This window comes from Myotis brandtii, unplaced genomic scaffold (genome assembly GCF_000412655.1).
Source record: "Myotis brandtii unplaced genomic scaffold, ASM41265v1 scaffold48, whole genome shotgun sequence".
In the NCBI taxonomy this organism is placed as follows: Eukaryota; Metazoa; Chordata; class Mammalia; order Chiroptera; family Vespertilionidae; genus Myotis; species Myotis brandtii.
This window is the reverse complement of record NW_005368341.1, coordinates 4886959-4901237: the sequence shown is the minus strand read 5'-3', so window position 1 is coordinate 4901237 and position 14279 is coordinate 4886959. Positions and strand designations below refer to the sequence as shown.

Below are 14279 nucleotides of genomic sequence, written 5' to 3'. Positions count from 1 at the left end.
GAATTATCTCAGTTTGAGATTCGTCAACTTGAACTCTCTGACCAGTAAGATTGGAAGGGCCCCTGCTTATCACATGGACATGGTAAGTTGCCATTCTGACCCAATAGCACCTTAGATTTACTTGAACAAGTATAGCTTCCAATTCAGGGAAACTTTACCTCTAGAAACAAGGCCTCTAGCTCAGTGAGGCCTTCAGTTCATAGAGGTTGCCTTAATGCATGGGCTTGGTTCACTGATGGTTCAGCTAAGCTGCCTACTACTTTCCAGCCTCAGCACCAGCTATGCTCACCCAGAAATAGATTTGGTCACTTTGTTCAATCAGTTGGCAGAATTGAAGGGCATTCTCATAATTCTGGCCTGAACTCCCCATGATAAACCTTGTTATCTTTTTACTGACTCATGAAATATTATCAATGACTTAGCTGGTCACTTGGAAAATTACAGACTGACAGGTGAAAGTCTGGGATGGCAAACCATGGAAACAAACTGTGGCAATTGATCAAACTCTTTGGGCTATTCATGTAACTGTGTTGGTCATAAGAAGCCTTTGTGTTTTTTAAAAACACCATCTTTAGATCATCTTCAGCTGATCCACAGATCCCTCTAAAATGAGGCTATTCTTGGTTACCCAGGGTTGCTTTCCTGAGGAATAGTTAATATGCATCCTGCCACCCATTCTTAGGGTGGGACTCATTTAATAAGATAAAGTGGTACAAGTTTTGACTGACTTTAGATGATGTGATCAGTGACACCACTTCAATTTTAGAAGGCATTCAGGTAAACCTCAACTAGCTGGCCAAGGTTATTATGGATAATAGAATTGCCCTGAACCCTGGATTTCCTTCTTGTGGACCAATACCAAGTCTGCAATCACTGATACATCCTACTATGTCTGAATTAATACTTTAGACAAGTGGAAAGGCCAGTGAAGAAACTTTAAGGAGAAAGCCAACTGGGTTTCTATGGTAGACCCTGATGGTTTATGGTATTTCTTTAGCCAGTAGGGTCTGGAGGTCTTGGGGAACATGGTTGATCTAAGTACTGCAGGTTAGATTCATTCTGCTGCTTAGAGATCTTTTAATAGTGCTCTTTATGCAGTGCGATACAGGATGGATTTGGTCCTAGCCACTCTTGGTCACACTGTTCAGTGCAGCTGAGAGAATATCATACTCATGGGAAAATTCACCAGAAGCCAAGATGGTATAGAAACGAAGGTAGACATTGTTTGGAGACAGTCTCTCACTTCTCTGCATGCCTTGTGAGCAGAGACACTGATGGCCTTTGTTCCAGATTATCTTTTCAATGATGTTTGTCTAGTGGACAGCCTTATTAAAAATGTGGGCTTCCTAAGCTCACAATTCTTAACAAAAGATGTTTTGCTTACACCTCTGCTTCATTTTTAGACCATGTTCTCCTGGCAGTACCCTGGGTTTGAACTTAGTTTGGAATCCATTTCTTAATTTTAGAATCACTCAGGTCACTAGGGACATTTTCTACTTTCTCCTTATGGAAGGTGAGAACGTTGCTAAGCTTTCTGCCACTACACAACAAGGATCCCCTCCCAGATTTCCATGTATAGTCTGTTCAAGGCAACTTAGGCTTGCTTAACATACCCTTCAAAATCCTCCCGGCCTTCATTCATTGCCTGGTTCCAAAGCTACTTTCCCATTTTTCTGTATTTACTATATCCCCTTCCTATTGCTGTATAACAAATTACCACCAAAACTTAGCAACTTAAAAATAAATAATATTTACATATTACAGTATCTGTGGGTCAGTTTAGTTGGATGCCTCTGACTCAGGATCTCTCCCAAGGCTGTAAATAAGGTGTCAGCCAGAGCTGCAGTCATCTAAATGCTCAGCTGGGGAAAGATCCGCTCCCAGTCTCACACACAGCTGTTGGCAGAACACAGAGCATCCACTCCCAAGCTCCCTCGTGTGAACTGTTGGCAGGCTCCAGGCCCTTGCTGGCTGTTGGCCAGAAACATCCGTTCCTTTTGATGTGGGCCTTTCCCACAATATGGCCACTTGTTTCTTCAGAGCAAGAAGACAAAAGAGATGCAAGTCACACCAGCCTTTCTGTAAACTATTCCAGTGGTTAGAAGTGAGTCTCTAGGTCCAGTCTGCATTCAAGGGTAAGGGCCTGTACAAGAGGATGATTACCCAGAAAGAGGGATCCTTAGGGGTCATTGCAGAGCCTGCCTGCCATGTTGGGAAATTAAGTCCCTCCATTTGAGGAGTATATTTTCTAAAAGGAAGAGAGGGGAGGACTAAAGGCTTCAAAATATTATAAAATCAAATGCTACTCCATGAATGGTCTATCACAATTAATTGAACATTTTAGGAAGGGAAAGATGAGTTTGAGTTGTTACAAAAGATTTTGTGGGTAAATTGTAACTCTCTCTGGTCAGAAATTTTAGGAAGAATAATTTGTCAGCTGTATTATCAATGTCCTGAAGAGCTAAGCACCTTAAGGCAGGGAGTGCAGAAGGCCATCTTGGTGACCTAGATACTGATCTTCAGATGTTTCTTGATTTGGTGCCCAAACAGTAAAAATAGAGTGAAATATCAGAAAACATTCTGAGAATAGAGATTGAGAAGAACAATTTTTAAAATATATTTTATTGATTTTTTACAGAGAGGAAGGGAGAGGGATAGAGAGTTAGAAACATTGATGAGAGAGAAACATCGATTAACTGCCTCCTGCACACCCCCTACTGGGGATATGCCCACAACCAACGTACATGCCCTTGACCGGAATCGAACCTGGGACCCTTCAGTCCGCAGGCCGACGCTCTATCCACCGAGCCAAACCGGTGAGGGCGAGAAGAACATTTTGAGTGACAAGAACATTTTGAGTGACTTGGTAAGTGAGAGGAGGAATGGGCCAGGGGTCATTGGGATGTCTTACATATTTTGTTTCTTTGGATCCTATCAGTACCCCCACGAGATTGGTATCTTTTGCACCATTTTATAGAAGAGGAGAGCACCACAGCTACCAGCTAAAGAACTTGCCACCATCATGCAGCCATAACATTGTTCTTTCTGTTTGAGGGCCCTGATCTCTCCAGCCGCACAGCCCATGCTCTGTTTCGGTGTGCTGCTCTGTGGCCTTGTATTGGAGAGGCCAGGGAAGGGGAACAGAACAGAATCACAAAGCCGTCTACTCGTGGAGCATACTCCAGGCACTGTGATGAGTACTCTGAATTTATCACTACTGGAAATTCTCCCACCAGACTTAGGAAGAAGCTGCTGTTATTTCCACTTTAGAGATGAGCAAATGACGTTAAAAGAGACTAAGTGGCCTCACATTACAAAACTAGGGCACACAGAAGTCAACTGACAGCAAATGGAGAGGGAGGCCTTTGCAGAGAAGGGGATACTGTGCTGAAAACCATCTGGATGGTTGGCACAGATTTAGGAATTTTAAACATTAAAGTGTTAGTTTGAGGTCTTTTCTTCTCTAGATAAAAAGCAACTCTCTCCTATTCATTCACAGAACTGAGTCTGAAAATATACATAACCAAATTCAAATCCGATAAACAAATGCCAACACAAACTGCGTAATTAAGGCTATTTTTATGATTAGCACCATTTAGTTTCCCTGAATTTACCAGAGCAAACATTGCTACAGCAAAAATTACTGCTAATGGTTGAGCCTAACAACAAGAGAAAATCCCCCAAAGGGTCACTTGGGCCTCAGCTACAGCTGTGCTTCACTGTATTTCTTACTTGAAAGCTGAGAATTAGCAGGAAAATTAGGCTCTGCCATGCTATGCAGATGTAGCTATGACTATTAATTTATTCAGCAAACATTTCTTTAGTGCCTTCTATGTGCCAAGCAGTGTGCTAGCCACCCTGGCATTGCAGGAATAAACCCTACCCAGCACTCTCAAATAGCCAACTTTTATGAGTGATATAAGACATGTAGCAGAAACATAAAGGGTTGAATTAGAAGAGTCTTAAGGCTGCAGCTTCACAGGATGTGCTAAGTAGATGGATATTCACTTCTGATCACTGGGGTAGGAGGGGATCCAGTTACATGACGAGAACAGAGGCCTGGATGTTTTCTGGGATAGAAGCTGGTATCTACTTCAAAACCGGGAATATAAGAGGATGAGCAAGTTTACGGGATAGAGACATTTTACTTCAGAAATGACTGACCGATTTGCTTATAAAAGACTAGTGGCGAGGTCGTTTAGGACATTATATTAGCAGATGTCCGGATATGAGGTAGATTGGAGAGCTTTAGCATGTTGCTGTTACAGTATTAGTACCAGCAGCAGCAACAAGCTGCAATTGCTCATTTTGAGCACCTACCATGTGCCGGACTTTCACAAACACTTTACAGGCGCCATCTGATTTAATCTCATGACAACCTTGTTATCACAGAGCCAGGATTTGAACATAGGCCTGGGCAACTTCAAAACCAAGATTCTTTCATTGGTCGCCATTTAACAACCTCACCAACATAACAGATCTGTCTGTTCCTCTGTACAACCCGGGCTGAGATCCGCAGCCTTCCTGGGTGTTAGGGCTCTAGTATGTCCACTCGCTTCTGCCCCCACCAGTCAAAAGTTACATGTTTACTAAGAGGCAGAACAGCTCTACTTATTATTATAAATGTGTATTTTAATGAAATATCTAATTCTGTAAGTAATATGAGTGTAAAGGAAGTGTGTCTGTGAAAATGAGATAAAATGCTTAGGGAAGATTCAGTAAAGACTGGTAGCTCAAGAAAATTAGATGTGAGAAGGAAATGTAAGAGATATAAACCATAGACACCTAGCGGAATGTTACACTCATTCTGCCTTGCAAATAGGGGTTTTGTCCACTTTAAGACACTGCAGTAATTCTACAGACTGTACGCTATAGTTCTGGTTTACACAAGAAAGAGTGCGTGAAACATCAGTCAGCCAGTCCGTAAGCTAAATCTTTTGAAGGAGATTTCTATGCTCTTGCCCAGGGTGAGCATGTTATGAGAGAAAAGAAGAGGATAAGAACTTTGGAGCTCATCAGAGACACTCTTCACATCTTCAAAGTGAATTGAATGATAATGTTCAAAGATGTGGAAGGGGAATCTCAACACAACAGGATTATGCACTAGGGTTTTGGCTGGGGAAATATGAAAGGAATGTATTTCTGGTTTTTTTATCTGCAGAGCTTTAGCTCATGTAGACTGCAGGCAGCATCGCATAGGAAAAAGAGCATGGGCTTTGGAATATGTTAGATGTAGCTTCAAGCACATAATTGAATGTCTAACCTTGGGTAAAGTCTCTGAGTCTCAGTTTCCTCAAATTAAGATGGCATAGTAATAACCCATATCATCCAGTTTTTAAGAAATGTACAGTGTCAGGCACACAGTAAGTTATAAAAATAATTGTTGTTAATTTTTTGCCCCCCCCCTTTTTTTGGGGGGGGGGTTATTAAAAAGTATAAGCTAATAAGCAAGAAGGCAAACAAGGAGATGAAAAGGAACATGTACTGTCCCTTCATTCCTTACATGAAGAACTATTCTTGCCTCATTTAAAGTGCACTTGCAAGTTGGGACAAAGAACCCTTCAAGAGTCTTTTTATGAAAGATGTTGAAACTGGCTAGAAATAAAGATAAGGAACTGGATGCCGATGGAATACTTTGTTGTAGCAGTTGCTTTTTTCTACATCATTGTCCATCATCCTTTGTAAACTTCAGATTCAGTTCAATCTAATTTTGAGGTTTATGGAATTCTGCTGACATATCATTCTATGTAATTTATTTCACTTGCAGATTTACTGTAAAAGTAATGCCTATTTTCAAAGTAGATAAAAGAATCAGATGCACACATTATTCTTAGTCTACTAGATGTAACTGTTAAACTCCTAGATGTTTGAGGTTCTGTAGTAAATGCCTCCTTTAGTCTAAAGCTGGTTCAGGATGGGAACAGTAACTGATCAGTGAGGGAGAACAGCAACATGAGTTTTTAAATGCCCTATCCAGAGCCTCTAATAAGTAATTCATATAATCAAGACAATAAAAGACATATCTGATCCTCAGCATGCTTATAATACTAATTAGAAAGAGCAATGTTAGTAAATAAAAAGATGCAATGAAAAATAAAAAGTATTTTAGCAGAGTTGCAGGTAATTTGGATATTGAGACAGAAAGAAAATTGGCGAAGTCAAAAAAAAGAATCAAGAGGAAGACTTCTTAATAACGTACATTTATGAAGATAATGTACATTTCAACTTGTATGTTTAAAATGTGCTACATCATTGTCAGACTTTAAATTTAGCTGAAGATTTTATTGAGTCACTCATGACATTCATCACATTGATGATATAGACGTAAATTTTATATACCTGGTTTAGGCCTTCATAATAAAAGTGTGGCTGTGCTTCTAGTTATAATTATAGGGTTAAAAACAAGCACAGCATTTTATGTCTCTAAATCAAAACTCTCAGCAAGGTGTCTTGAGATTGTGCACGTACCAGCCCTGCTACATTCCTACTGATTAACATCAGCTGGATTTATAAAGTTTCTATTGGTTCTAAATACATATAGAAATTGGAGGTGAATTAATTTACAGACTATCACAGAAAAAAAAACAAAACACACCCCGTATCAAATCTAGAGTAAGAGTTCTGTTAAGATTTGTAGGATCTAATTATACCAACAAGTGGGAGCTCTCTGGAACCAACCAGCCCCACTCTTCAGCTACCTTTCCTGTCAGGGCCTAGGACACTGGGAATGGTAGTTATAGCTTGGACTTTTTAAACACTGGTTTCTGGTGAGTCCTGTTATACAAATACCACCCCAGTCAAGGTCTTCATGATAATAACCTCTGTGTGGGAAGTAGAGTCTGAAGATGCCAAGACACTTTGTTCATTGTGAACAATGGCCCTCGGATTCCTTACTAGAAATTGTGTCTACTTCTGGGCTCCATGATTTAAGAGAAATGTGGAAAACTTAGAATCAGAATACAGGTTCAGAGATAATCACATAGACTGAGACCCATGAGAATTCTGCAGTTGTTTTACCTCAAAAGGAGAAGTCGGAACGGCAGTTTAATAGTGATCTTCCAGACATGAGGAATTATTACATTGAGGTTCATGATCATATTTCCTTCAGATGCAAACATAGTGAAAGAAATGGAGTTTCAGCTCTAGCAAGAGCATTGCACAGAACCAAAAGAAAAAAAGAAAAAAGCAATCAGATGCTAAGCCAATTTAACCAAAGGAATAGATCACTCACTACACTGTTTATGAAAGTTTTTTTTTAAAGGCAATATTTCTTCTTATCTGTTTTATGTTCTAGATGGGACTACCTGAAGGAGCAAAGATGAATTAAATGAACTTTGTTTTTTGTTGAATCAGTGATTTATCTTTCAATTATATCATAAGCTATAGATCTCAAACAGTTATTTTGAATTAGCATCTCATAGCCCGATGTTGCCAGGAGCAGAGCTACCTTTTAATATTAAGGAAGTTAGTGGTGAGGAGGAACGTTTATCCCAGGGTCATGAACTTAGATACCTTAGGGGCCTGCGGATATCATGAAGGAGGGAAGGTAACAGCATGGAACAATATGGAGTTGCAGAAGTTGTGGTGTATTAGAAAGTGTGTGACCCAGCCAAAAGGGGTAACTACTGCTGACTCTGGCTAATTGTTATCATGTTATAATGTGCTTTCTCAAGAAAAACTGGAAACCTAGAGTATTATGTGAATTTTTTTTTTTTTTTTTAGCATTGACGAAATGCTAAGATTTATCATAGTACTCTGCAGGCAAAACAATACACTCATGTGGACTGTAAATTTAGAAACCTTGGGGTTATCCTTTAGGTCAGTAGTTAACCACATTAGTTAAATAAATGAGACAGAATGATTGCATTCTAAAGCTTAGGTGAATTCATCTACTACACTTTTGTAGGATTTCATTAAGGTCCCTTTCAATTCTGTGAATCTTTTGATCTCCCCTTCCTTTTTCCGCGCGCCTAGTATCGGGTGACTTATTCACATGGGCAGTGAGAATTTAAAGGAGTTATTTTATTTAATAAAACCATCAAATACTTAGATTAAGAGCAATTCTTGTTGCTATACTAGAGATGCTGATGATGACAGTAGCTTTTCAGAAATGCACTTATACATGGCATAGACATGTCACTTTGAGTTTTTGAACTAACATCTGTTTATAACATTGGCTGCATGAGGCATGCTTGACTTAGAAGCCTACTTACACTTTTACCACTTTATTTCTCTTTTATAAAAACTATTTTCAAATCACCCATCTCTCCCTGGGGGAGGGCGGCTAGAGTTCTGAAACCCCCTTCCTTCCAGACAGGAGACTATGCCACCGATGAAGAGGAGGATGAGGAGGGGCCCACCCTTCCCGGCAGTGACATGGCCATTGAAGTCTTCGAGCTGCCCGAGAACGAGGACATGTTTTCCCCGTCAGACCTGGACACCACCAAGCTCAGTCACAAGTTCAAAGAGGTAAGCTGCTGGTCCGCAAAGTACTTTTTATAGCCGTCCATTTCATTATTAAGTGTGTATTTTTGTTTGAAAAATGTAGTAAGATTTATCAGTTTTCATAATAGAGCCTTTTCATAAAGAATTGTCTTGAATCACATTGAATTTCAAGGTAAAATTTAAGTGGCTCTTGTTCTACAATCATTAATTTAAACCCTTGTTATTTGTCATAGTGACAGCTTACAACTTGCCTATTCCATAATTTCAAGCTGTAGCTTAAATGTGCAGTTTTCATGATAAGTTCATGTTATATTTTTTCAGTTTTATAGGAGTTTGGGGCCTGGTGATAAGCTTTCCTCTAAAACAGTGGTTTTAAGAAGTTGGTTTTTTTTCCTTTTCCTAAAATAGATAAGGTCCCAACAGCAGTCAGATGATATAACCAAATGGTTTAATTGAAGAAAGTAGTGAATGAACTTCAAACAAAGCTAGTGGAACTACCAAGGGAAGGTGAAGCTATTGCCATCTTTTGGCTTAATGGTAAAGAGGGAGATGACCTTTTTGGAAAGAGGGCCATTCAACATCTGCAGCTTTGTAAGGTGTAGCCACTGCTAAAAACTACATCTTGGGGGCAAGGGTGATGTATACCCAGTCCCTTCTCTCTTTCTGCTGATACCTCCCATGAGTCTAAGACAGGCAGGGGAGTCTGAGAGATGCCCCTTGAAACCTGAGATCAGTGCTCTCAAGGCAGGAGCTGTCTGAACTACTCAGAACTCCAAGACCTAAAAGGGAAATAGTGGTGAATGTGTCCACAGGCAGTTTATTCTTCATTGTCTTAGGGAACGTCCTCCATTGTGAAGGCTCGAAAACCACTGTTCTGTGGTTTCAAGTCTGTTAGGGACTTGACCACTTCCGGGGAGGTTTTTTTACTTGAAAAGTAAATTTGATAATTGCAGATTTGTGATTACTGATTTTATTTGTAGTTTCTAATTTTCATTTGGAATTTTTAATTTTGCTATATCATAAATAGGTCAAGTTTGTACATTTTGATGTTATGCTATATATGCCTAAAATGTTGACTTTTTAATTCCTATGACAAAATTTACATCTTTGAGACCAGTATCAAGGTGAATATACTTTTCAAGTATAAGTTTTTATGTAAAAACAAACCAACCAACAAACTTAAGTTCATTTTAGAGTTTTGGAAAATACAAAATTATATAAATATAAAAAATCTCTCATAATCCCAATGTTGTGGTATTTGGGATTATATAATATAGAGTGTGTTAAATTCCTACTCTTTATATTTAAATTTGTAGTGTTAGGATTTTCCCATGTCACCAAATGTTCTTCCGTAACGAATGCTTCTTCACTATTTCATCTTACGGATTTTTCATGATTTATCTTTCTAATTCCTTTTTGGGGGAATATTTTATTTACTTCCAGGTCTTCTTATGATTATTATTATTAAAAGTAAAATTGCAGTAAATACATTTGCACTTGTCTTTAGGATAATTTCTCACACTGGAATTATTAAATCAAAGAATATGAATATTTGGGGGACTTGTGATATTTAATGTGAAATTGAACCAGAATGGCTTTTTTGGTTGATGCAGAAATGTACTTATGAGTTGAGAGTGCCCAATCCTTTCCACCCATTATTATTAGTCAGGTTGAACCATTTTCATTCATATAGTCCACAGAGTCCTTGAGGCAAAATACATGGATTTTTCATATGATTTATAACTATTCCTAGTTCTAAGTCAGATGTGACTGTCTCAGTACAACGAAGTACACTATTCTGTAATGTTCACAAAACTCAGAATTCCCTTACATACAGCAGTGCCTATCTTAGGACCATTTCTCATAAGGGATTTCTAGATTAACTGACATCTTCAAACCAAATACCACACCATTTCACTTATAATTTATTGATTTTCTTTTGTTTTATATTTAGCATTAACATATTTGGGAGATTGCCATTGAGTATCAACTACATGGCACTCTTACATAGCATCTATATCTCATACAGTGCCACTGTTAGTTTTAACTTTGGTTATGTGATTAAGATACACGTCCAAATACTGTATAGCACCAGATATTTTTCATAAGATTATGCACAAAACCTGGGGTGGAGGTGGGTAGTCATGCTTATTGGAATCTGTACAAAGTCTCATATTACAGAGGCTTCCCTTAATTACATTATTTCAAGCAAAAGTACATGTCATGCTATTTGGGCAAAGCACTTTACACTGACATCTCCATCAGTCCTGCTTTTGGCCTATTCTGTATCTTCCCTGGTAGACTCTAAGCTCCTCTGGCTTTGTTCACTGTTGTATCCTCAGCCTTTGCACAGTCCTGGGAAGATAGTGATTAAATATTTGGTGAATGAATGCTATTAAGCATATACTGGAAATTTTTGTGTACAAAAATTAGCTTAATTTTTTCAAATAGTTAACAAGATGGCTCACACTTTTCTTAAATACTGATTTACCCCTTTCCCTCTTGTTGGAGGTTCAGCATTATTAGCTACTGAACTTGTGTGTTTACACTCTGGACTGCTTTTGGCCTTCATATTCTGTTCCATTTTCTCATTCTTTGCTGAAGTATTATTAGAATATGTTTTAAACATTGTTGGAATAAATCAGGTCTATCTAACTTTAGATATTCCTTTACTTTTTGACTTATTCAAGAAAACATATGAATCACTTTATTAATTCCCTTGGGAAAAAAAAACTTCTCTGTAATTTTGATTATAATTACATTAACCTAGTAAATTAACTTGCAGAAAACTGGCATTTTTATCACTTTGACATTTTTAATCCCAGCTTATGGAATATAACTGTTTAATTCAAGTCTTTTTTTTCTGACCTCTAAAAATTTATAGTCCCCTTATTAGTTACATAAGTGCCCACCTGTAACAGAAAGTCTTCACTAGAGTGGATTAACCAAAAGCTGCCACAAAGGTTATATTCGCTTTGATATAAGTTAACAAGATTTCTTTACTTTTCTATTTTCAGAAATGACTTTAATAAGAGACTTAATGATTTGCATAAGGTAGAAATTACTGTTCCCTGAAAGTTTGTCATTACTCAGCTTTAAAACCAACTGTGCCTTAGTGGAGGAAGATTTTAAATACCTTTTATAATAGCTAATACTCTACCCAAGGTTTCAGATTTTTCTTGGGCCAATTTTGATATATTTGCATTTCTCAAAAATACATTTCAAATGTATTTCCCAGGCATTCATATTTCTTAACATATTTTATAATATAATTTTCCATATGTACTACTATTTGTAATACTTTAAACAATAAAATTAAATTAAAAAATAAAGTACTGTAATCTTTAATATCTATAATTAGTTACTCTTTTATTCTTTCTTTTCTTTATTTGAATAGTTTCACTTTTTAGTTGTTGTTTTTTCTAGAATTTTATCTGTAATGTTATCTTTTATGTTCCTATTTTCTTTTTAAATTAAAAAATACTTTAAAAATTTTTAAATACTTATTTTATTACTTCCTACCAATATCTTTATTTGTCATCCTGTCGCCTTTATTGGTATTAATCAATACCAATACATTTATTTTTGATAACTCCTGCATTCTGTAAGTATTTGTAAATATAATTTACATGTATAATTTTTTCTGAATATTGTTTTAGCTACATGTCAGAATTTTTTACATTTAGAATGCCATTGTCACTTTGATCTATTTTCTCTTGGGATTTCTTCTTTAACAAAAATTATTTAGTGGAATATTTTATTTTCTAGACATATGGAACTGTATTTTGCTATTCTTTGGTTATTGGGTTCTAACTCTGGTCAGAAAAGATATTCCAAATAATAGCTATTTAGAATTTTCAAGGCTTTTGTAGCTTAATTCATAAACAGGTTTGTTTAAATATTCCTCATGGATGCAAAAAGCACTCATATTCTATTTTGGGTGTGAAAATTATATGTTTTTAATTTACATAGGAGTAATAATACAAACACATTTTTCTATAGCCCGGTTTGCATTTTGTCTTATCAACTAATTTTGAAAAGTATATGATAAATCAAAAGCTATAGTATTTTTCTTATAATTCTGTCGATTATAGTTTTATATATTTTACATCTTTGTTGTTATGTACATATATGTTCAGGATTGTTACAACTTCATGGTTTATTGCAACACCTCTCTTGTAGCTTATGATGCATTTTACCCCAAATTCTAATTTATCTGATTGTAAAAATTCAACACTGCCTTTCTTTTGCTTCGTATTTACTTCAAAGCATCTATTTTCTATATATTTTTTTGTTTTTAGTCATTCTGTACCTTCTTATTCAAATCTGTTTTCTGTAGTCCACCTATTCCTAAATCTTACCTTTGTACTAACTTCCCTGGGAGTCTTTGTCAGCTAATTGGTGAGTTTAACCTATTTATATTTACTTAAATCACTATAATATTAGAACTTAAATCTGCTGAATTATTTCATATTTTACAGTTTCCATCTTTTCTTCTTGTTTTTGTTTTATCTTTTTACCTATTTATCATTAGATACATAAAATTTTCATCTGCTGCCTAAAAGTTAAACATTTTATTCTTTTTTTCTAGAGATTTTTTCTGAGTTACTTTCACTCAGCCTTTAGTTATTTTCTCCTAGCATTATAGAAAACAGATCAATAGCTCTGTCATTACCATTTAACAAAAAAATAGCCATAGCATACTCTCATCCACTTCTCCTCTCTAGTTTTTTTGCATTTCAGGAGTTTCAGTTAATTATATTTATAGGTATGCCTTTTTACAGAATACATAGTTCCTTCGTACCTGTACTCCTTCCCAACTTTGATAGGATTTCAGTACTGCCCTGATGTTAATTCACCATTGTTCTAGTGCGGCTCCTTTACCACATGGAACCAGAGGTTAAGTTAGTGGCCAGGATATCTAAACTCCAGAGCAATGAAATAGATTGTCTTTGATTTACCTCTAGATGCAGGCTTACCTCTGGTTGCTGACATTTTCTTGCTTCAGATCTTCATTTACCCCCCAAATGTCTAGAAACATCTGTGTCTTAGAGTGCCTCACAAGCTTTTTGTTAATTGATGAATGACAACCTAAAGCCCATTAGTATTCCTTTTTTTTTTTTCTTGTGGCATCTCCAAAGTTAAATTCAGGGAAGACAATAAATAGCTTTTGTTAATTTGCTATGTTGTACTAAACTGGAAGTTTTCTTCTATATAATTTAGTCACTTCTACTTTTACTTATTTTTATTAGTTCCATCATTATTATCCTTAGTAATGTTTAATTTCTTTTATTCTATTGTATTGCAATAAACAATTTATTATAATACTTTATTGTTTAAACACAAAAGCACTTAAAACTATGTATCTCTCTCTGATTAGGCCTTTGACCACAGCTTTCATTTTAATTTAAATGTGCGTTCTTCTTGTCATCATTTTTTGCAAATAAGTCTATATTTTTCATTTTTACTATTTTCATTTTGCTTTGACTTGAATAAATGAGGAAACAGTTTTTAATTGGTATTTTTTGCATTAATTTAATGTTTTCTTACATTGTGGTCAGATAATATTGTTTTTACATGTTTTTATTTTTTAAGATAATGTTTTTATTATAGACTAGAGGCCCGGTACACAAAAATTTGTGCACTCGGGGAAGGGGGGGTCCCTCAGCCCAGCCTGCGCCCATTCACAGTCCAGGACCCCTTGGGGGATGTCCACCTGTCAACTTAGGCCCACTCCCCGAGGGAACAGGCCTAAGCTTGCAGTCAAACATCCTTCTGGCAGCCAGGGAGCCCTCAGGGGATGTCTGACTAAAGGCTTAGGCCCCCAAGGGATC

The 14279-nt window shown here is 36.7% G+C and overlaps 1 protein-coding gene across 10 annotated transcripts in view; it reads left to right on the top strand.

Moving 5' to 3' along the window:
- PPP1R9A (protein phosphatase 1, regulatory subunit 9A) overlaps positions 1–14279 on the top strand; it is a 236164-nt gene that overhangs the window by 166384 nt on the left and 55501 nt on the right. For all 10 annotated transcript variants that reach the window (XM_005876062.2, XM_005876061.2, XM_005876066.2 and 7 more), the window contains one exon: positions 8314–8469. In XM_005876062.2, coding sequence (XP_005876124.1) covers positions 8314–8469 — 156 coding nt within the window. The remainder of the gene's footprint in view (positions 1–8313; positions 8470–14279) is intronic.